The 22,093-nt window shown below is 44.4% G+C and overlaps 1 protein-coding gene across 1 annotated transcript in view; it reads right to left on the reverse strand.

The window, feature by feature from the left end:
* The window catches only part of LOC119168537 (endothelin-converting enzyme 2), a 260,418-nt gene that overhangs the window by 58,351 nt on the left and 179,974 nt on the right, over window positions 1–22,093 (reverse strand). Inside the window, exons 14-15 of the mRNA XM_037419939.2 lie at window positions 4,951–5,048; window positions 2,676–2,741 (exon numbers count right to left, since the gene is read on the reverse strand). Coding sequence (XP_037275836.2) covers window positions 2,676–2,741; window positions 4,951–5,048 — 164 coding nt within the window. The remainder of the gene's footprint in view (window positions 1–2,675; window positions 2,742–4,950; window positions 5,049–22,093) is intronic.

A 22,093-nucleotide genomic window follows, 5' to 3' on the forward strand; every position in this document is an offset into this window, starting at 1 on the left:
GTTCTACAAAGAGCTGTACAGATGCCAAGAGAACCAGGATGATATTGGGAGAAACTATATTAGTCCAAGAGAATTCGACATTCTACCAGTAACGACAAGAGAAGTAAGGAAAGCCCTAGAAGGAATACAAAGAGGCATAGCCGCTGGTGAAGATAACATAAAAATGGGCCTTCTGAATGATGGCGGAGAAAATGTGTTAAAAAATTTAGCCCCCTTATATACAAAGTGTTTCTTGATGGGAATAGTACCAGTATCTTGAAAGAACGCCAACATCATCTTAATTCATAAGAAAGGAGACATCAAAGACTTGAAAAAATTACAGACTAATCAGCTTACTCTCCGATTATTCGGAGAGTAAGCCTCAGATTATTCGGAATTCGCGCGTGCGGTCGCCCGTTTATCTTTTTTCTGATAAACTATGCTTGGTTGTTCAGCTGTTGGCTCTTCCAATTAGAGCGTGAGAGGCAAACGCAAATATCGATTTCCATGGACTGAAGAAAATGAACTAGGTAGGCCACTGCTGTGAAGAGAGCCACAGCAACAGGTAGCCTTTTAGTACCGAACATTGAAGCCAGAGTGTGCGAAGACCATTTTATCACAGGTACGTGTGTATTCCGCAGTAATAAATAGCTTACGCATGAATTTGCTGTCAATATTATATCGAGAAATAACTTGACGCGCAGGTGCGCCTAGAAAGATATTGTTACGTGAAAATAACAGTTGACAGTCCGCACCCACAACACAGCCCAGCAACAACATCAACTTCATCACTTCCAGTCTGAGGTGCCCTGCTTTGGTATGTCGCCCTGTTACCGTCAGCCAAAACCTTATAACAATATTAGGAATGCGCGGGCGAAATCTACCTTCTATACTAGATGAGCATCCATCATTGCGCCCATATATATGAGAAAAAACGCAAAAGCTTCACTCAAAAGTAAGTTTACAAGAAGCGCTGGACGAGTCCATTTGCTTTTATCTTAGTCAAACTGTGCCCCAGGACGGCACACAAACGAAGAAGTGCGTTAAACAAGCGCCGCATTTCGATTATTCGGTGCCTTCTATGTCTGACTGTAGTGTTTATGTGTCACCGTGCCATGCAGCTTGACCAAAATCAGCGTTCAAATACACATCTAGCTTCGACTAAGAAATGCATCTTATAGCGCGCCTAAGGCTAGAAAAAAAAAAGATGTCTCAACACACTCAATAAGTGCTGCGCTTCATGCCGATCGACCGAAGCAGCGATGCCGAAATGAATTCTTAGCACACTGCTACAGTCATCCCCAATCCCTGAGATCTTTAAAATGGTGATTTTTCATGTGCAGTAACATATCATACAATGAAAAGTGTATTCTGTATTGACTGATCTGCTAGCCAAACTGACAGTACCCCTGAGCAGTGAAAAAGCATTGCAGATCATTTCATTACGACAAAAAAGTTTTCTTACCGTTCATGGCTTTTGTAGCTTGTCATCGTCACAGTTACGGTTAGCAAAAACAAAAAAAAAAACAACTTCTAAAGCACTGACATTGCATGGAGAGGTGTTTTTCTTAATGAAGCGGTACAAAAATGCACGCGTGTCACTGCTAACTCGTGAGATGCATCGAATTAGAAGCCGTCATATCCTACAGTTCCCTGCGATTGCCCATATTACCGCTCACCTATTCTTTCCATGTTATACCTCCTGATGTCGGCTACTTTACGCCTCTTGAATAACATCGAAAGCTCCACTAGCGATATTTTGTCGGTTGCATTTGAGACTTTCATGATTTGTCGCTTTTTAATAAGATTTTTTTGTCTCCTGAAATAGTTTGCCAGTTTCCCGTCTAGTGACTGGACCTCCAAGTTCAATTGCACACTCTTTGATAGCACTAGTAATATTATCGTTCATTGTATCAATGCTAACGTCAGTTCTTTCATTTAGGGTCTCAAATCGATTCTGAAGCAAAACTCTGAATTCCTGTATTTTTTTTTCCCACTGCCAGTTAATTATTCAGCCTCTTGCATATCAGTTTTTGTCTTTACTTTAAGATCTAGGTGAATACAAGCTCTTACCATTCTATGGTCACTGTACCTAATCTTGCCTACTACTTCTACATCCTGTACAATGTCTGTGTGTGCATAGAGAATGAAGTCAATTTCATTTTTAGTTTCGCCATTAGGACTTCGCCACGTCCACTTACGATTACCTCGTTTTCTGAAGAAGGTATTCATAATCCGTAAATTATTGCGTTCTGCGAACTCTACTAATAACTATTCTCTGGCATTTCTAGAGCCGATGCCATATTCCCCCACTGCATGGTCTCCGGCCTGTTTCTTACCTACTTTGGCGTTAAGGTCGCCCATAAGAATAGTATACTATGCCTCTCCTTTATTAATGGCTGACTCTATGTTTTCATAAAAGCCTTCGACAAAATGATCATCATGGCTCGATGTAGGCACGTAAGCCTGTATCACCTTCATCTTGTACCTTTTGTTAAACTTCATTATATTACTTGCCACCAGTGTGCCAGAAAGTGTACTATTGTTATGTTAATTTTGGTGCACAAAAGAAAAGTTGAAAAAAGTTAATATTGTTTATGCAGTCTTCTCTGTCAAACAGCCCATGCACACACACAAAAAAATCATTGTTCACTCCAAAAAGAACAGAGAAAACTAGAAGATGCCAAGCCCATTACCCTGAAGGCAGCGGTGACACCAGCAAGGTCAGCTAGGGCCTCGGGAGCAACCAGGGGCCCATTGACCTGCATGGGATAAGGTATATTACTAAGTGCGATATACAACAATACTTTTATTAAGGTACGTTATCCCCATATATTTTGCTAGGTGATGCAGAATGCTGACTTGTATATTCACAGAAGGGGCTGACACTAGGATAAAAAGGACATTGAACTAGACTGAACAGGTATTTCATTGCAACCACACAGCTGGAAGCCATAATAGTTTAAAGTGATTGTGAGCCCCATCTAACTTAGATTTTACACTTAAAGATTCTTCTATTCATACCTCTTGACATGGGATAGCCAGAATTTAAAATACAAACTGACTGTTTACTAAAATGGGCTTCAACAGCATGCTGAACAAGTGTAAAAAGAGAAAAGGTTTTGTGTGTTAGTATGATTTCACATAACATGAGGAGAATAGCTGGAGAATCAGGCATTTGTGTGGTTTTTGTCTGGCCTTAAAGAGCCTTGCTACTCTTTGCAGCTTAAAGCACAAGTTGAGAAAGGACAGAAATGTTTTACAGTCCAACCATCGAAAGTCCTGCATTAAGGTACGTCAGCCAAATGGGAACATGCCTCAACGACCTGCTGAGGGAACTGAGATCAATTATGTCATAAATAAAGCACATGTGCACTTTACCATTCTCTGACAGCCTGCAACATCAGTTTGCATTACCTATATAATTGCCGAAATTTTGAGCATACTAACCGGTGAAATATTCAAGGCAGTAGAAATTGACCGCTGAGTCATCATTGCCCAAGTGTGACATTAACTGCACTAAAATTGAAACAACTGGAATATTTCAATTAGCATGAGTGGATGACGCAGTTTGCCTTCACTTTAAGGCTTGGTTTTCAAGTTATTTAGATATTCTGAATCCCTCAGTGCAACTTATACAGGGTCTGCCCCAAAAGTTTCCTGAATTTTTGTTTTAAAAATAATTTATCATATATCACTTTACAATCTTTTCAGAGCTTTTCAAGGTATTTTCCCCTGGTGTAATGCACCATTGCCAACTCCTCACCCAACCATAGAAAGGAACCTGGAAGCCACAGATGAAAACCTCCTACAAAAATGTTGTTAAAGATGCCTTTACTGTCATATGCTTTTACTGTCTTCAGCAGCGGTCCATGTTCCGTGCTTTTCGGGCTCCTTCCATCATTGGGGACAGAGAGAAGTTTGGTGGTGCCAGATCGAGGTCGTAGAGTGGCTGGAGTGGCGCTCCCACACCCATTTTGGCCAGCAGCTCAGAAATAATCAGTGCAGTGCGACTCCCTTTTCAGCTCAAATGTACGGAATTTTGCACAACAGTTTCCTGCAGACTTACCAATTTATTCGAATCTAGGCTGACAGTTTTTTTATTTCGTTTCATTTTTTTTCCTATTTCTAAGTATCAAACTCTAAGGTCAGCTTAGATTCGAGAATTCTCAAAAACGTGCCATTTTTCACTGAGAAAAGTGGTGCAAAAGCAGCGCCACCTAGACGGTATTGTAGTCATTTGTAGCCGAGCCAACAGCTTACTTAAGTACACATATGTGGCCGCCATTTCCATTTTGATTGTTATGGCGAGTGTTGATGTGAGCCGTTAATCACTTCTAGTTCCCCTTCGAGTTGTCCGTGTGTGGCGTAGCTCAATGGAACCGAACAGGTGGTGTCATTATGGTGCCACTTGTAAAAGGAAAGTTATCCTAGCCGTGGAGTCGTCATCCAATGTTCAAGCCGGGTGGGACTTTGGAGTGGACTAAAAAATGTGCACCGCTCGAGGGGCTGCTGCTGCAGCCTGGAACGGCAGCCTAGGAACTTTGACTGTGCACTCTTTTAAGAAGTGTGGCATATCCAATGTGCTGACTACAAAAAAAAAGTTTTGGGAACTTTTAGGACACATCCTGTATTTCTAATCTTTTGATAGAAATAAATCAGATAGAAATAAATAAGTCAAGGGCTTATTCTATGCACTATGGTTTATCACCATTCATGAAAAACTTGTGGACAACTCTATCAGCTAGCCTTCTACTTTCCATGTTTTGATTAAAAGCAATGACTGTTTTACATTATGCAAACACTAGCGACTTCGGAGAATAACAACACACAGTCTCTCATACAGAAAGAGAACACTGCATATGTGGATAATGAACCACATTGAACTCCTGCGTGGCAACGGTCAGCCATAGCAATTTCAGGTCATAACATTCAACCAAAACAAGCCTTCGAAGTGACAAGAGTGCTTACTGGAAGTGTGCTGTTCAAGGCAGGATATCGGTTGGCCAAGCAGTGTAACTTCTCCTGCAGGCTGGCACGCGTCGCATTGTTACGGAACAGGTTGCCACCTGTAAGCATCGTGGAACACAGGTGTCAAGAAAACAGGGCAGGCAGAACCTTGTTGAGTTGCAAAGTTGCTTATGAAAATGGGGAAACATTGCCATAAGTAACATTGTTTTAAAATGTGGACAAAAAAGGTGGGCAGGTATGTAAATATTGTAGCCTTGAGACATAAATAATTAGTGCAAACGAGATGTCTGAAAACGGCAAGAAACACATAGGACACGATGCTAACCTTTAGTTTTGCAATTGAAATGTGTAACTTATGCATTGCACACAGTGATGCAACTTTGACTCACAGCTGTAACTTTGACTGTTATTCATTCACTAATCTTTCCTTTTTTTTTTCTGAATCACTACGAAAGCTGTCTGAACGAGTCAGTATGCAGACAAATTTTTCGGTAGAAAGCATCCTTTATAGTTGAAAACCAGAGGCAGAGAACTTACATACATATCATGCTATTTATATATAGAATGAATGCGGTATATATTGCCCCATAAACCTGCCACCATGGCCTCATGAGCCGTGCTAAAATTGATGCTCCTAAGGTGATTCGTCTGGTCAAGAGGAGGCAGAATGAAAAAAAGTAAACACAAGAAAAGGCTGACTGAAAATGAAACAATTTTGAAAAACTTTAGGACGCTCTGGCTTCTGTAGGAAGCAAGTAAACCTAGTTTCTGTGCAGAAGCTGAAACATCTTAGGGCTCATTGACACATGCAACACTATGCAACTGGTGCCAAAGACTCAAGGCAACACACGTTGACACGTCAGTTGCCTTGAGTCTTTTTGAGCCACACACAGGTGTCAACCGACGATGACGCCTGAGTGTGGCTTACACCTGTTGCAACACAGAATTCACATCTACTACCCCTGCCATTACCCCACAATAAAGGTTGACATGCTGTTTCTGCGCATCTGATTGGTTTAGAAGTTTGTAACTGCAGCTGCACGGCTGAAAATACCTAACAGCGAGTGACTGAGGAGCCAAAATAGTTGCTTTGTGATCGAAGTGGCCATTTTCAACCATTTGCAATTAACTTCGTCACATCGCCAGTGCTATTCACATGTGCGAATGAACCTTTAAAGGGCCACTAAATGCAAATATCAAGTCGACGTTTATTTTTCGAATAGCAGTCAGAAACGTCATAGTGTCACTTCAGTGCAAAAGAAATGCTTATTTCAAAATAAAATCTTGTTACAGTGGTCAACACGACAGTATCCCACTTTAAATCACCTGCTTGATCAGGCCTTCCGACGTAGCAGTTGCTTTGCCCAACGTTGCCAGCTTCTAGTAGGCAGCTGCTGACACTAGTATCAGCAGAGCACTGCTCCGAAAATCAATATTGTAAGCCTTGACCAAGTTGCGGTCGATCCTCCGCACGAAAGTGCCGCGAGCACACGCACAGATTTTTTTGGCTGTTTAGCACACTGGAGCACAGGCAAGACACTCAGCAACTTATTTGAGTGCAGAGGTTCGTTTCGTGGCACCCAGTAGATAGTCACACGGGTTTCTTTGCTGCAGCTCAAGTGGCGTACACCATTCGGGCATCCAGCATCATCACATGTAGGTACATAAAATTTTGTCCACGTTTCTATCACAATGACTTTTGTAAGCGTGGAAAGCACATGCACCAGTACATTACAGTCTACACTCATTATAATGGACCTGCATACTGTGAGGGATAAGGTTCGGGCAATCACGGCAACTTAAATAAACGTTGTCGAGACTGACGAAGACATTTGCAACTTGAGTTATAAGGCTTTAATGCCACGAAAAAAAGAAAAAAACCGATAAAGAAGCTTGGCGTGTTACATGGCAACAGCGAAGAACTGCCTTAAGTACGAGCAAGACACACGTTCTCGAAAGACAAGGTCTGACGCTTAGCGTAGTCCCCCACTGCACTACACAAGGTTTGAAACACTTCACCGTGTGACGTCGAAGGCAGATGAGTCGATGCGTTGCGTTGCGTCTTACGCCGACATCAGCGATGCCTCAGGCATGGTCGGAGCGGAGCGTGAGGCAGAGTCGATGTGTGGCAAGCACGTCCCGGACAGCCAGTAGTAGGCCCAGGTCTGGAAAACGCCCGGATCCGAGTACAACGGACCGGCGCCGGCTGCTGGATCACACGATAGAAGGGAGCCAGGCTCGTGCGGACCACAGGCACAGGTAGGCTTCGGGACCACGACCCGACGAGCGCTCCAGCCTGCCACTGTTTCGTTCCGATCCTTCCTCTCGAACGCCCCGTCGTCGTCTTCCTCTTCTCTCTCCCCATGGCTTGGCTTGACTTTGACGACACGATTCCGCCTTTTCCTTGTCTCATCGTCATCTTCGTCGGCGTACGGCACAGCACAAACTCACAAACATCGCGCACCAGATGAACCTACCGCGCATATCATGACAAAAGTCCCCCCTTTCAAAAGTTTTTTTTTTCTTTTTAAAAAAAAAAAAAAAAAAACTGTCCAAAGTGCGCGGGAGACAAGACTTACGACAAACAAATGTACAGAACTGTTGCACCAAGAGAATAGTCTGTACGTGAGAGTCCCTAGGCATATGGTACATTATTACATTAATGTGGTATAGCTAGCACCTACACCTGTAGCCTGCTCATATAATCAGCACCTACGTTCTCTGATCCTTTGATATGCTCAACGCGAAAGGTGTACTCTTGCAATGCGAGACTCCAGCGCAAGATCCGGCTGTTCAAATGCTTGGCTTGAGAGAGGTATCGTAACGGTTGATGGTCAGTCTGAACGACGAAGGAGGTTCCATAAAGGAAGATATGAAATTTCGCGATCGCCCAAACTAACGCTAAACACTCTCTTTCAATTGCAGAGTATCTCTCTTCCCGGGGCATAAGTTGGCGGCTGGCATATGACACCGGGTGAAGAAGACCCTCGTGTTCCTGCATAAGCACAGCGCCTATACACCTATCAGATGCATCTGTACGTAATACGAAGGGTTTCTTTATGTCAACAGCCTTGACTACTGGCGTAGATGCTAGAGCTTGTTTGAGGGTTTCAAATGCCTCTTCTCTTTCGGTATTCCACGCTAACTTGTTCTTTTCCATCTTTCTTGTCATTTCAGTCAGTGGTTTCGCTTTCTGGGCATAGTGAGGTATGAGGTCTCGGTAATATCCCGCCAAGCCGAGAAAAGAGCGAAGTTGCTTCTTCGTTTCCGGTCTTGGGGCTTTAGCGATCTTCGCTATCGTGCTTTCTACTGGGCGGATTGTACCATCGCCGAGGTGATGCCCAAGGAAGATGACAGAAGTCATTCCGATCTCACATTTTTGAGGTTTGATCCGTAGGCCTGCTTCTCGGATCCTCTGAAACAACTGTTTCAATGTCACTAGATGCTCCTCCCATGTAGCTGTGGCAATTAGAACATCGTCTATGTAATGCACTGTGTTTGGAATGCCGTGCAGTAATGTCCTCATCAATCGTGTGAATATGGCCGAGGCTGTCTTAATCCCAAAAGGCATATAGAGAAAATGGTAGTGTCCAGATTGCGTTGAAAAAGCTGTTTTCGGACGAGAACTTTCCTCTAAGGGTACTTGCCAATAGCCCTTTGTAAGATCTAACTTTGAGAAAACCGACTTCGTGCCGACTTCAGCAAACATAATGTCAGTTCTGGGTATGGGTTCAGAATCGGACACCAGAACCTCATTAATGTGACGGAAGTCAATGCACGCGCGAAAGCTGTTGTCCGGTTTCTTAACCAGGACCAAGGGTGAGTTATACGGCGAATGGGATCGTCCAATAACTCCCAACTTCAGCATATCTTGAACCTCCTTCTCTACTATTTCCTTCATTGCAAACGGCAACGGATACTGTGACGTGCTGATTGGTTTTGTTGTAGCAAGCTCTAGCCGGCACTCTAGGAGGTTCGTCTTCCCAGGAACTTCGGAAAATATGTCTCGGAATTCCTCCAAGAGATTGCACATATCATCGCGTTGTGCTTCGTCTAAATTACTTCCGAGTGTGACCGACTCAATACCTTTCCCTTCATTTACTTTAAATGTAGGGAGGGGTGAATCCGACTCTCCTTCTTCGACTACAACGAACGATGAAGCTTGACTAGTGACTTCTGGTTGACGTTCTTCGTAGCGCTTGAGCATGTTTATGTGAAACATTTTCGTGGTGTGCCCAAGGCCCAACCAATAGTCGTGGTCATTCTTTTTTCCTGTAACCGGAAATGGCCCCTTCCAGTGCATAAGAAGCTTGTTTTCCCTGGTTGGGAGCAATATAAGAGCCCGGTCACCAACTTTGAGCTGTCGGGTTTTGGAGGTTCGGTCATAATACTTCTTTTGCGAGTGTTGAGCTCGGGAGAGATTCTCTTGAGCCAGCTTCAAGGTGCGTTCAAGACGTTCTCTCAGATCAAGCACGTATCCGTAAGTAGTCTTGATATCTTCCTCTAGGTCTTCCCCTGTCCAGAGTTCCTTCAATATATCCAGGGGTCCTCGGACGTGCCGGCCGTAGATCAGTTCAAACGGCGAGAAGCCCATACTGGCCTGAGGTACTTCTCGATAGGCGAATAGCAGAGGTGCAAGAAATCGGTCCCATGACTTCGGCTTCTCTTGGCACAACCTGCGCAACATCTGTTTCAAAGTGCCGTTGAACCTTTCGACCAAGCCATTGCATATCGGGTGGTAAGGCGTCGAGCTCAAATGTCGAATAGCAAGCAGAGCATTCACCTCTTCCATCAGGCCTGACGTGAAGCAAGATGCTTGATCACAGAGGATCTCCCGTGGAAATCCTATTCGAGAGAACATCTCCAGTAGTCCATCTGCTACTGTTGCCGAATCAATTGCGGGCAAAGCCACCGCGTCCGGGTACCGAGTGGCGAAATCCACAAGGGTAAGAATGTACCGATTACCCTTCTTTGAAATCGGCGTCAGAGGTCCAATGATATCAACGGCCACACGTTCGAATGGCGTGTCAATCAAAGGCATTCGTCCAAGAGGCGCCTTGCCTACTTTGCCTTTGGGATATGTTCTTTGGCATGCGTCGCATGATTTTACGAATCTTCGTACCTCCTCCTGTACACCGGGCCAATAAAACGACTCCAAAACTCGGTCCTTCGTCTTCTTGATACCCTGGTGACCAGATATCGGTGATTCATGTGCCAAGTGCAACACATGGACACGCAACGCCTTTGGAACCACCGCTTGTTGAACTGATTTACCCGGAGTCAAGTGGTAAACGCGGTACAAGATTCCTTTCTCGAACATAAATGAGTGGTATGTGGCTCCTTTACCGCGGATGAGGGTGTCGACTTTCGCCCTACAAACATCCAGCGACCGGTCTTCCTCTTGTTTTTGGCGAAATGACTCCTGTGTCACCTCTAAGTTTCCAAATTTAGCAGTCGTGAGCTTCCGGCGATGTCCTTTGCTTGAAACACCAACCATGACTGTGCTCTTCGTCCCGCATCCATCCTTGGATTTCTCTTCAGAATTCAATGCCTGATTAGTTTCCGACTTCAGGCCCGCTGACTCCTTCCACGTTGAGTCGGGGTCATTAGCGTCACGGGCGCCGGGAACATTTCCTACGATGACATCGTAAAGTGGCGACGTCATGCATTTGACTATCGCATTTCCGGTGAAATAGGGCGATAGAATCCGTACTTCTGCTTCCGGTACCTCGATGCAACTACCATCGGCCAATAAAATAGTGGCGGTAGTACCCGTCAGCGCATCATCGGGAACGAGGGAACGTCGCACGACCAGGGTGTTGCTTCCAGTATCCCTCAAGACTGATACAGTATGTCCAAACACTTCTCCCTGTAACACCGGCAAGTTTCGTGTAGCTGTTGCGGTGCGCGTTCAGAGTGCACTAGCAACATATTCATCTTGTGATGAATCATCGGCACATCGGGGCGTCTCGGACTTCTGGTCAGTAGACACGATGCAAGATGTCATTTTCTTTGACCCGCCGTTGCTTGGGCATGCTCTTGCATCGTGGCCGGGCTTCCGACAGTGCCCACAGAAGACTCGTTGGGGTTTCGTGCGGCAATCAGATGCTCTGTGGCCGGGTCGATCACAGACGAAACATCTAAGAGGAGGCCGGGTATAAGTAAATCCTTCTTGCTCCTTGGGAATGTTGTTTGCAGACTTGGTACGAAATACCAACAAGTTTGTTTGCCGCTGGGCTTCCAAGAAGGTATCAGCTGCTTCTGCCATTTCTTTTACCGTCCTGCATTTCTTCTCCCTTAGAAAAAGTGCCAGGCGATCGTGGCAGTTATTCAGAAACTGCTCAGCTACAATGAGGTTGCGCACGGATGCAAAGTCCTCGTCCGTTTCCGACATTTCCAGCCATCTATCGAAGTAACTCTGTAATCTCGTGGCGTACTGTTTACCAGTTTCGCCGTCTTCAGGCTTGCTTTGCCGAAACTTTTCGCGATAGCCTTCGGCTGTGAAACGAAACCTCTGGAGCAGGGCCACTTTCGTACTCTGGTAATCCATTGAGTCTTCTGGCGACAGACGACCGAAGACTTTCAATGCTTCCCCACTGAGGCATAAACTAAGCGCTGTCGCCCACTTCTCCTCAGGCCACTCTTGACCAACTGCTACGCGTTCGAACCTCTTGAGATACGCATCGAGATCGTCACGCCCCTCGTCAAACACTGGGATCAGGTTGTGAGGATTGATCAAGCACGGGCGGCTTTGACTCCTCTCAGGTTCGCGGTCCCGCGCTGTTGGCTCTCGGCTACATTCAACCTCAGCTAGTCGAATTCGCAGTTGAAGAGTTCTCTCTTCTATCTCCAAACGTTCCTTCGCCGCCTGCCTTTCCGCGGAACGCTCTTCACGCGCTTGCACAGATTCCTCATGAGCCCGCTCTAACCGCGCGTCTACCCACGTCTTTAGCTCGGCTCCTTGAAGCCCCATGCGTTCCGCTAGCGTTATAAGCTCTTGCTCACTCATCTTCCCTATAGATTTCAACCCAGTGCAAACGGCTTCGTCCTGTCGCGCGGACGCCAATTGTGAGGGATAAGGTTCGGGCAATCACGGCAACTTAAATAAACGTTGTCGAGACTGACGAAGACATTTGCAACTTGAGTTATAAGGCTTTAATGCCACGAAAAAAAGAAAAAAACCGATAAAGAAGCTTGGCGTGTTACATGGCAACAGCGAAGAACTGCCTTAAGTACGAGCAAGACACACGTTCTCGAAAGACAAGGTCTGACGCTTAGCGTAGTCCCCCACTGCACTACACAAGGTTTGAAACACTTCACCGTGTGACGTCGAAGGCAGATGAGTCGATGCGTTGCGTTGCGTCTTACGCCGACATCAGCGATGCCTCAGGCATGGTCGGAGCGGAGCGTGAGGCAGAGTCGATGTGTGGCAAGCACGTCCCGGACAGCCAGTAGTAGGCCCAGGTCTGGAAAACGCCCGGATCCGAGTACAACGGACCGGCGCCGGCTGCTGGATCACACGATAGAAGGGAGCCAGGCTCGTGCGGACCACAGGCACAGGTAGGCTTCGGGACCACGACCCGACGAGCGCTCCAGCCTGCCACTGTTTCGTTCCGATCCTTCCTCTCGAACGCCCCGTCGTCGTCTTCCTCTTCTCTCTCCCCATGGCTTGGCTTGACTTTGACGACACGATTCCGCCTTTTCCTTGTCTCATCGTCATCTTCGTCGGCGTACGGCACAGCACAAACTCACAAACATCGCGCACCAGATGAACCTACCGCGCATATCATGACAAAAGTCCCCCCTTTCAAAAGTTTTTTTTTTCTTTTAAAAAAAAAAAAAAAAAACTGTCCAAAGTGCGCGGGAGACAAGACTTACGACAAACAAATGTACAGAACTGTTGCACCAAGAGAATAGTCTGTACGTGAGAGTCCCTAGGCATGACACATACAACAGACTTTCAGATCGAACAAACGATTACTCAGCCTAAGTTTAGTTTGCGTATTAAATTAAAAAAGTGAAGTTTGCTTTTAGCAGACCACACTACCACAGGCTATTGGCTACAGTGGATAAAATTGGTGGAATGTTTTGCCAAAACTGGGTGCAGAAAGTGTACTTTTGCTGTGCTGGCTGACTGACTTGACCACACTGCTCTCTGCACGCTCATGCATCAATACTTTTGAACTGCGACTGGAAGCACTGATGGCTTCTGGCCAAGTCTCGCCTCCAGCCATGCCAGTCTGAGAGCGTGTTAGTCATGGTTAAAGTCTCCAGAGGACAGCGTAGGCCGTATACTGACCATGTATTTTGCTGTACATCTATGTACCTTTTTCTTCATAACCGTCGGTGCTGCTGTAATTATTTTATTATCATTGCTATCAAAAGCTTTTCCTAATCCCTTTGAAGCACATTTATCCCTGAAAATTGAACTCTTCCTTTTTTGTAATTTTTTTATTCATGTATGTAATTATCACTCAGTAAATAGGTATTTAATGTCTTCTTGAACAAAACCACTTCCCCACCCAATAATTATTCTGCTTCAGTATATTCAAGCTTTCAGCAGGTGACGTAACAAATGATGAAATTCTGATTGATCTCCCGAACTTCAACGTTTTTGAAAACGATCGCAAAGGCGCCCGTAGGAGAATCAGAATCAGAAATCAGAAAATTTTTTTATTAATAAAATTCGGTACAAGTGACAGGAATTTAGTATACAGAAGGAGGTCCCATAGTCAAGTGACTGTATCGGGACCTCCTGTACAAATGCAACGAGTTATTAAACACATTTAAGCAACAGGAGCGTAAGTATAAATCAAAGCGTACAACTGAACGCATAAAAAATAGAGAAAAAAAAAAAAAAAAGCGATAGAACAGTTTAACAATCAATATACAAAACTAAATAATAAAAGGAAATAAAAAAAACAAATAAAAAGAAATACAAAAAACAGACCAAACAAAAGCATACGTCAAATAAAACAAGCAGTAAGTCTTATGGTTAGTCCGCATGAAGCAAATACAATTTATACTGTTTCTTAAATTGATGAAATGAACTGATAGATTTTATGTTAAGTGGAAGAGTATTCCACAATGAGATAGAAGTGAATTTAACAGTTTGTTTGCCATAATTAGTACGTATACTGGGTAGAAGGAAGTTGTTGTTTAGTGCAAATCGGGTATTACTATAAATAACAAGATCAGAAGACGGGAAAATGGTAGGGGGAAGTTGATTATTAAGAAGTCTGTAGAAAAAAATGCCAAGGTTGAATTTAGTAAGTTCAGTGAGAGTAAGGATGTTATTTTCATGTAGTAAAGATTTAGCATTAGAAAAACGTGGGCTGGATGTAATTAGTCGAATAGCATGATTTTGGACGATTTGAAGAGACGAAATGTGAGTATTGTAAGTATTGCCCCAACATGTTATACCGTAGGTAAAATGAGAATGTACGAAAGAGTGATAGAGGGATAGTAATGTGCTGCGTGAGAAGTACGGGCGCGTTTTGACCAAGACTCTTATACCATATGCTAATTTTTTTTTTATGTGAGCAATATGTCTCTGATATTTTAAATTGCAATCTAGAAGGATGCCAAGGAAGGAAGAAAATGAGCAAGGAGAGATAGAGTGGGGGCCAAAAGTAATATTAGGTGCTGATGTTACATTCCGCTGGTGTGAGGTGAAAACAACAAACTTGGTTTTAGAAGCATTAATAGACAACATATTAGTATTACACCATTTGAAAATACTTTCTAAGTCAGCATTCAAAATGGTTACAAGAGATGAGATGTCTTTATGAGAGGTGAATATGGTGGTATCGTCGGCGTACAAAATGCATTGTGATGAAGACAGACACTTGGGCAAATCATTAATATAAATCAAAAACAGAAGTGGCCCCAAAATGGAGCCTTGGGGCACACCAATGTTAGTGGTTCGCTGTCGGGAATAGACGTTGGAAATAGAAACAACTTGAACTCTGTTGTGTAAGTAGCTTTTTAGTAATGAAAGAGCAGGGCCGCAAATGCCAATGGACTCCAGTTTAGTGAACAGAATATTATGATTTATGCTGTCAAATGCTTTTGTTAGATCGATGAATATTGAGGCAACTAGGCATCCTTCGTCTATTAATTTTTTTATCTGATCAGTAAGATGGATAAGCGCCATCTCTGTTGAGTAATGAGAGGTGCACTAATCGCGACTACCAAGATACTGTCATGCTCAGTCATTGACATTACGTCGCACTTGGAAAGTTTATGGCTTCTCACTCATTCCACGCTAATAACTTGGTGTAAAATGTTCCAATAGAAATGTTTCAATAGTGTGGAACTTTCCAATAGCTTGAAATGTGCCATCCACCTCTGCAAAGCAGCCCCGATTTCCCAAAGAAATTTAAAAGATATTGAACTGTCTCATTTGGAAACATCCAAACGTGCGTGTCCTAATTTTCAGTTCCTTTAACTATCCTGACATTGACTAGCAAGAAGAGCAACGTTATCATCAGGAACCGGCACAGACACATAAGAATTCGTCAATACCTGTCTTATCTTTAACCTCACACAACTGGTAATAGAGCCAACCCGGGTGACATGAAAAACAGCACACATACCAGACTTGATACAAACAACACACCCTGAAAGTTTATTTTCCCGTACATATCTACACAAAATTAGTAATCATAAGGTAATGCACTCAGTCTTCAACTTCAACCACTTGTCTCACCAGCTGCAGCGAAAGACTATCACTTTGTACAATAAGAGAAACTACCAGCAACGAACAATAAACTTCAAAGCTTTTTTCTGAACTATAAAGCTAGTTTTCTGAAACAGATCAGTCAAAAACAACTGAAAAATTTTCTAAAGAAAATTTGGCAAATTAGCTAGAAAGTTACAACTCATTTTGCGCATTTTGCCAAAAACCACGATTCATGAAAAAATTAAAAACAAAAAAATTATTATTTCAATTCACCAAGTAGAAGCACAGCTCTAACAAATGGGAGAAACACTATGAGAAACACTATAAAAGCATATAATCTCGTGTTACACAGCACAAAGCACTCATTTTTTCCCACAGACCTACCCAAAATTCTAACTCATAATCACAGAAAATTCTGAGAAATCATTAACCCGCAACAGATGCACAGTGTAGAACTGAAAATTGAAGCGGGTGAAGAAATGTGTAATACTGAAAGTGCTTAGCTGTTCAGTGCTGCTTTTTCATCTGTTTTTCCAATCAAAACCTATATGTGTGTTACCAGATTGTACTGCGCCATCTGTGTCACCTATAATTTTTATCCCAGAAGGCATACCGTCTGTTATTGAAAAGTTTAAACTATTTTCTTCCGTGGGTATGGATAAAGTTAATCTGAAAATTCTTAAAAAGACTAAATTCATTGTTTCGATATTTTGTCGCTGACATTTTTCGAGTCACTTCACACTAGAAGATGGGGAAGGTCACTCTGGTCTTCAAATCAAGTAACAAAGATAGCCCCCTAAACTATCGAACTACCTCTTGAACAAGTGCACCCTGCAAAATCATGGAACACATAATTTACTCACTCATTATTATTTTCTGAACAGCAATAACTTTATGCAGCATGGGTTTCGTGGGGATTACTCCTGCGAAACCAAATTAGCCCTCTTTGTCCAGGATTTTCAGACTATGCTTGACACTAAACAGAAGACTGAAGGAATATTTCTGAATTATTTGAAAGGGTTCTACAGAGCACCTCACAAGTGGCTGCTGATGAAACTTAGATCTGTAAACATACATCACGACATAATAACTTGGATCAAGAAAATTCTGGCTAACTGCTCCCAGTTTGACATTGATGACGTACACCTAGTCCCCTTCCAGTTACATCAGGCGTCCCTCAAGCAGGGGTGGAAGTGGACTTTTGTGTTTTGGAGCAGGTTCGGAGCACCAAAATGTGCGTTTTGGAGCAAGGCAAGTTGGTTTTGTAGCAGTTTTCTACAGTCAAAAATCATTGTTAATTGAACTTATTCTTGGTAAAAAAATTGCCATGGTTTTCCCTAAATATTCAGTACTTTTAGTACTAATAGCTTACAAAAGTTACCACCAACAATATATATATATATATATATATATATATATATATATATATATATATATGTTCATTATGCAACAAGTTACCTCAGGAGGTCGTTAATGCGGACACGACACAATCGTTCGCCCATCTCGTCAATGATCTAACACTTGATTTTTAATATACAATATATTATGTTCCTCATTAGTGCTGAGATTTTTTGTATTTCGGTATGAATGCCATTATTGCTATGTATTATTTATATTTTCCCTGATGTTGAGAATTTCCTTATTTTTGCACCAAGTATTGTATTTTTTATATTTTTATATTCTGTTTTGTCACTGACATTTGTTACCCACTCCTGCTTGGGCCCAAACAGGGCCTGCAGTATTTGTAAATAAACAAATATATATATATATATATATATATATATATATATATATATATATATATATATATATATATATATACACACACACACATACAAGTGTGTATGTGTGTGTGTACGCGCGCAATAAAAGTTGGAGTTTTAATGTTCAATAACCTCAATGTAATTATAACAGACCCGTAGTGGAGGGCTCCAGTAATTTCGACCACCTGGAGTTTTTTAACGAGTACATAAATCTAAGCAGACAGGCGCAAGCATTTTCCACTTTATCGAAAATGTGGCCGCGGCGACCGGGATTTGATCCCACGATCTGTGGGTCAGCAGCCAAGTCACAGTGTGCGTGTATGGGTAAGGAGGTGTGTTCCCATCACCAAACATCCCAGCTGACAAAAGAATAATTCAAAGAAAACAAGGGAGAAGCGATAGTTATCTCTAATTCGATTTTGTCGCTATCTCAGCGGCTACATATTCCGGACCCTGCAATAGTTGCCAAATTCTCCTTGGCGTCGCCAATCGTACGAAAGTGCTAGCCCAGCACGTTTTCCAAACTTTGGCAAAAAGAAAGGAATCTCTAGTAGGTACATTGGGCAACATGTGCTTGGGTTCTGTATTGGTGGTGATGGCGCATGACAAGAGATGCACAACTGTATTGGTAAATGCGCATTGCCATTTAGTGTATGCTTATGCCCCGTTTCCGTCTGGCACAAATTATCGAGATTTCACTCTATTACTAGGTACAGTGAAACCCCCCTTTATACGACTGCCAGGGGACCACACAAAACTGTCAAATAGTTTGTGCATCGTATAATCGATAAACTAAAATTATAGGCAGTGACACTCAGCCTTGCCCGAAAACTGGATACAGACTGCCTGATTAAAGCCACGGCACGACCTTGTGCCTCTGCAAGGAAGGTGGATTGAATTATTTTTGCCAGTGGTTGCTAATAGTTGCATCACATAGTTGGAGGAGGTGGCAAGCGAATCTCATTGAAAAAATTGAATCCAACGTGCATCTTCTTACTGGGTAACAGAGTACGAAAATTACCTGTGGGTGAAAACAAAACTAAAATCGCATTGGGAACAGGCTCTTGTCAGAAAAGACAAACACAGTGTCATTGCTATCACATAATGGCGACAGAGCATGAGTTTGCATAGAATGCCTTCGTGCGCTACTGAGCTGTGCGCGTTGTAATTTGTTGGCTTGTGAAGTGCAACTAATGATGTCCTGCTTTTATTATGAATGCTGACGCCAAGCGAAAGAAATTTTGCACGGTGAAAATAGGTTCATCGCGCCCTTATGGGTGCACAAGCCTGTGACTGCAACAAAAGTAAGAGATCAGCTGTGCGTCGACCAGGAAAAGTTCTCACGGATCAAAAATTTTAAAATATCAGCTTTTGGCCATCTGAAGCAACTTTGTGTGGATAGAGCTTGACTAGGTAATGACCCTGCATATGTACGTGCGCCATTGAGACATATGTAAAAGCGCATAAACTACCAGGAGAATAAATTTTGAGTTCTAAGAAGACATCCTGTCTCACTCTCTACTTTTCACTCTCTACGGCAATTCACACTTACCCATGTTGGTGCCACTACATTAGCGGGAAAACCATAGCGATGAGACGAGCACCAGCGAGCCACAAGAGTAAAGTGAACTACAACGCGATCGAACACTGGATATGCATGCAGTCGCATCTTTTGTGTAGCCAACTCAGTGTTGCTAGGTAAACAATAATATTCGGCCAGATTTGGCAGTTTGCATTTCAGATCGACAATTGGCACGAAAATCAACGTTTATGCACAGCAGGTCAGATTGGCACAGAATGACGCAGCACTTCCACTCCTGGCCAAGGCTCTGCTCGTGCGCCCCTTCCTTTTCAAATTTACATCTTTGCATGTCTCCTTTTGTATCTATGTGTTGGCCAATGACTGTGTGATCTATTGCTCCATCCCCAACCCCACTGTTCAAGATGACCTAAATCATGTGCAAGAATGGTGCGATATGTGGTTGATGAAACTTAATCCCAACAAATGCCAAACTGTTTCAATCCACCACTCTTCCAACCCTTTCTGTATCCTCATGTTATTGCTAGCGTTGCCCTCGAACATGTACAGTCGTGCAAGTATCTTGGCGAAGGAAGAGAACGAAGACAACCATCTATTTGTAGCAGGAAAACAAAGAAATCCATACTGATTAATCAGAAAGAAAAGCTTCTTAATAGATGAAAAATTCGTCCTAGTCCGAGGTTCTTTTCGTCCTGGTATAAATGTTTCGGCAACTAAGAAGCTTTTCTTTCTGAGAAATTTGTACAGATTTCCTTTCCCTCTCTTAACCTTTCCACCACGTTGCGGATCTCTGCAGAACTCATTTGCAAGCATCCTGGTATCACCATAGTGTCACAAGGTAGTGACGCGGTTGAAGGCAGAAGACTGGATAGTCAGATGAAACTGTTTATTTCAACGAACCTGTGCCCGGTAAACGGAACGTCGGGTTACTGTAGCACGCTTGCACTGATAGCGACGAATGCAGCATCGGTCATCGATCAACTGACAAGCGGCGAAGCGTGTCGGCATTTGTACCCTTGCGATCGAACATTCTAGCGTTATCACTAGCAGCGACTAAGGTTCCCGAATAATCTGTGACGATCCCGAAGTGGGTGTAATCTTAACAAAACTATCTACTAAAGCCTCGAAGCTCCTCGAATATCGTAGACGCAGTTTGTGCTGATTGCAGTGTAACGAGGTGATAACAAAACTTGAGGAAAGGAACATAGCATTGCCCCCCTCTGAAAAAGGCATCGTCCTGATGCTTTAACAAACGACAAAGGTACAAAAATAAACACAATTAACAATACCAACAGCAACAACATAAAAATACAGTCCTCAGATTCGTACATGGAATGGCTTGAGGCGCACGGCATAGACGACTTCAGGTCGAGCACAGCGCCGTTGATAGCTCGTAATGCCGTCGCGAACAACCTCATAGCCGAGTAGGCCAAGACGTCGAACTACTCTGTACGGTTCGAAGTACCGTCGCAGAAGTTTTTCACTGAGCCCACGACTGCGTATCGCGTCCCTAGCCAGACACGGTTTCCAGGCTGGTACTTAACGAAGCTTCGTCGAAGATTGCAATAGAGGCTATCGGTCACTTGCTAATTTTTGGAGCGCAAGCGGGTGAGTTCACGAGCTTCTTCCGCACGCTGAAGGTAAGTGGTGACGTCGAGGTTCTCTTCATCAGCGATGTTTGGAAGCATAGCCTCAAGCGTCCTTTCCGGGCTCCTTCCATAGACCAACTTGTAAGGCGTCATCTGCGTCATTTCTTGGACGGCTGTATTGTACGCAAAAGTCACGTACGGAAGGATTTAATCCAACATCTTGTGCTCAACGCCGATGTACATAGCCAGCATATCAGCGATGGTCTTACTAAGACGTTTGGTGAGACTGTTGGTCTGTCTCACCAGCGGTGGGGCGGCGGTGACTTGTCTGGCTGTACCTCAAGATCGCTTGAGTTAGGTCCGCCGTAGAGGCTGTACCTCTATCAGTAAAGAGGACCTCTGGAGCTCCGTGCCACAGAACGTTCTCGACGAAAAACCTTGCTACCTCGGAGGCACTGCCTTTGGGGAGGGCCTTTGTGTCGGTGTAGTGTGTGAGGTAGTCAGTAGCTACGACGATCCATTTGTTCCCAGAATTCGATGTCGGGAACGGCCCCAGTAAGTCCATACCGATTTGCTGGAACGGCCGGCGTGGTGGCTCGATGGTCTGGAGAAGTCTGGTTGGCCTAGTCAGTGGTGTCTTTCGTCGTTGACAGTCGCGGCAGGTCCTGACGTAGCGAGTGAAGTCGGCGGAAAGTCATGGCCAGTAGTACTTTTCTTGTATTCTTGCGAGCATACGGGAAACACCAGGGTGTCCAACCATCGGGTAGGGCCTCGAGTACTCCTGGTGTCACTGCTGAAGGAAACATGAGAAGGTGGTCGGCTTGAAGGGGCGTGTCCTTTTTTAAGAAACTGTGATGGTTAACGGACGTTCGTCACTATGTTTGTTGATAGCGGACGAGAAAGGATTGACATGAACTTTTTATTTCATGGCATGGGTGGAACGGCTGACGGCGCACGGATACGCTACCGTGTGCAGCGCCGTTGAGTCGGACGTCGCGGCCAACCCAGCAGTCAGGGTCGCAACTCCGGAGGTCCTGGATCAGGCCACGGCTCACGACGACCACACCCGGTAGGCCTCGTCCACGAACCTGCTCCCGGCCACTGCACCCAGGCAGGAGCCGTTCGGCAGGCCCCGTCCTTGCACCTTGTACAAGCCGGCGGACTCGACCCCGAACGAACACGCCGGAGCTCGACCTGGCCGACACGTACGGGTCCCACGTCCGGCTCAGGAACGCTCCCAGGAACTCGTCCTCTCGAGCGGCGCACTGCTTCGTCTGCCTTCGAGGCCTCCACGCTCGAGCTCTCTTCTCCGCACGTTCCTTCTTGGCCAGGGCACCGCCAGGTACCCCCGGGTGCACCCTGCAGCTCATCAGCTCGTGGCCCACGTCCGAGTCTGGCCCGTCGTTCGGCACCGCTCGGCGATCCTAGATTCAGCCAGTCTCTCCCCTGGCATCTGAATCCTCGGCCACCCTGAATCCTCACCCGGCTCCGTGCTCCTCTGCGCGCACTCCCGCGTCTCGCCCGGCAGAACATCTCGCTCGTCCCTTGCCGAAGTGCGACGCTCTGG

The sequence above is a fragment of the Rhipicephalus microplus genome, chromosome 3 (assembly GCF_043290135.1).
Source record: "Rhipicephalus microplus isolate Deutch F79 chromosome 3, USDA_Rmic, whole genome shotgun sequence".
NCBI classification, from domain to species: Eukaryota; Metazoa; Arthropoda; class Arachnida; order Ixodida; family Ixodidae; genus Rhipicephalus; species Rhipicephalus microplus.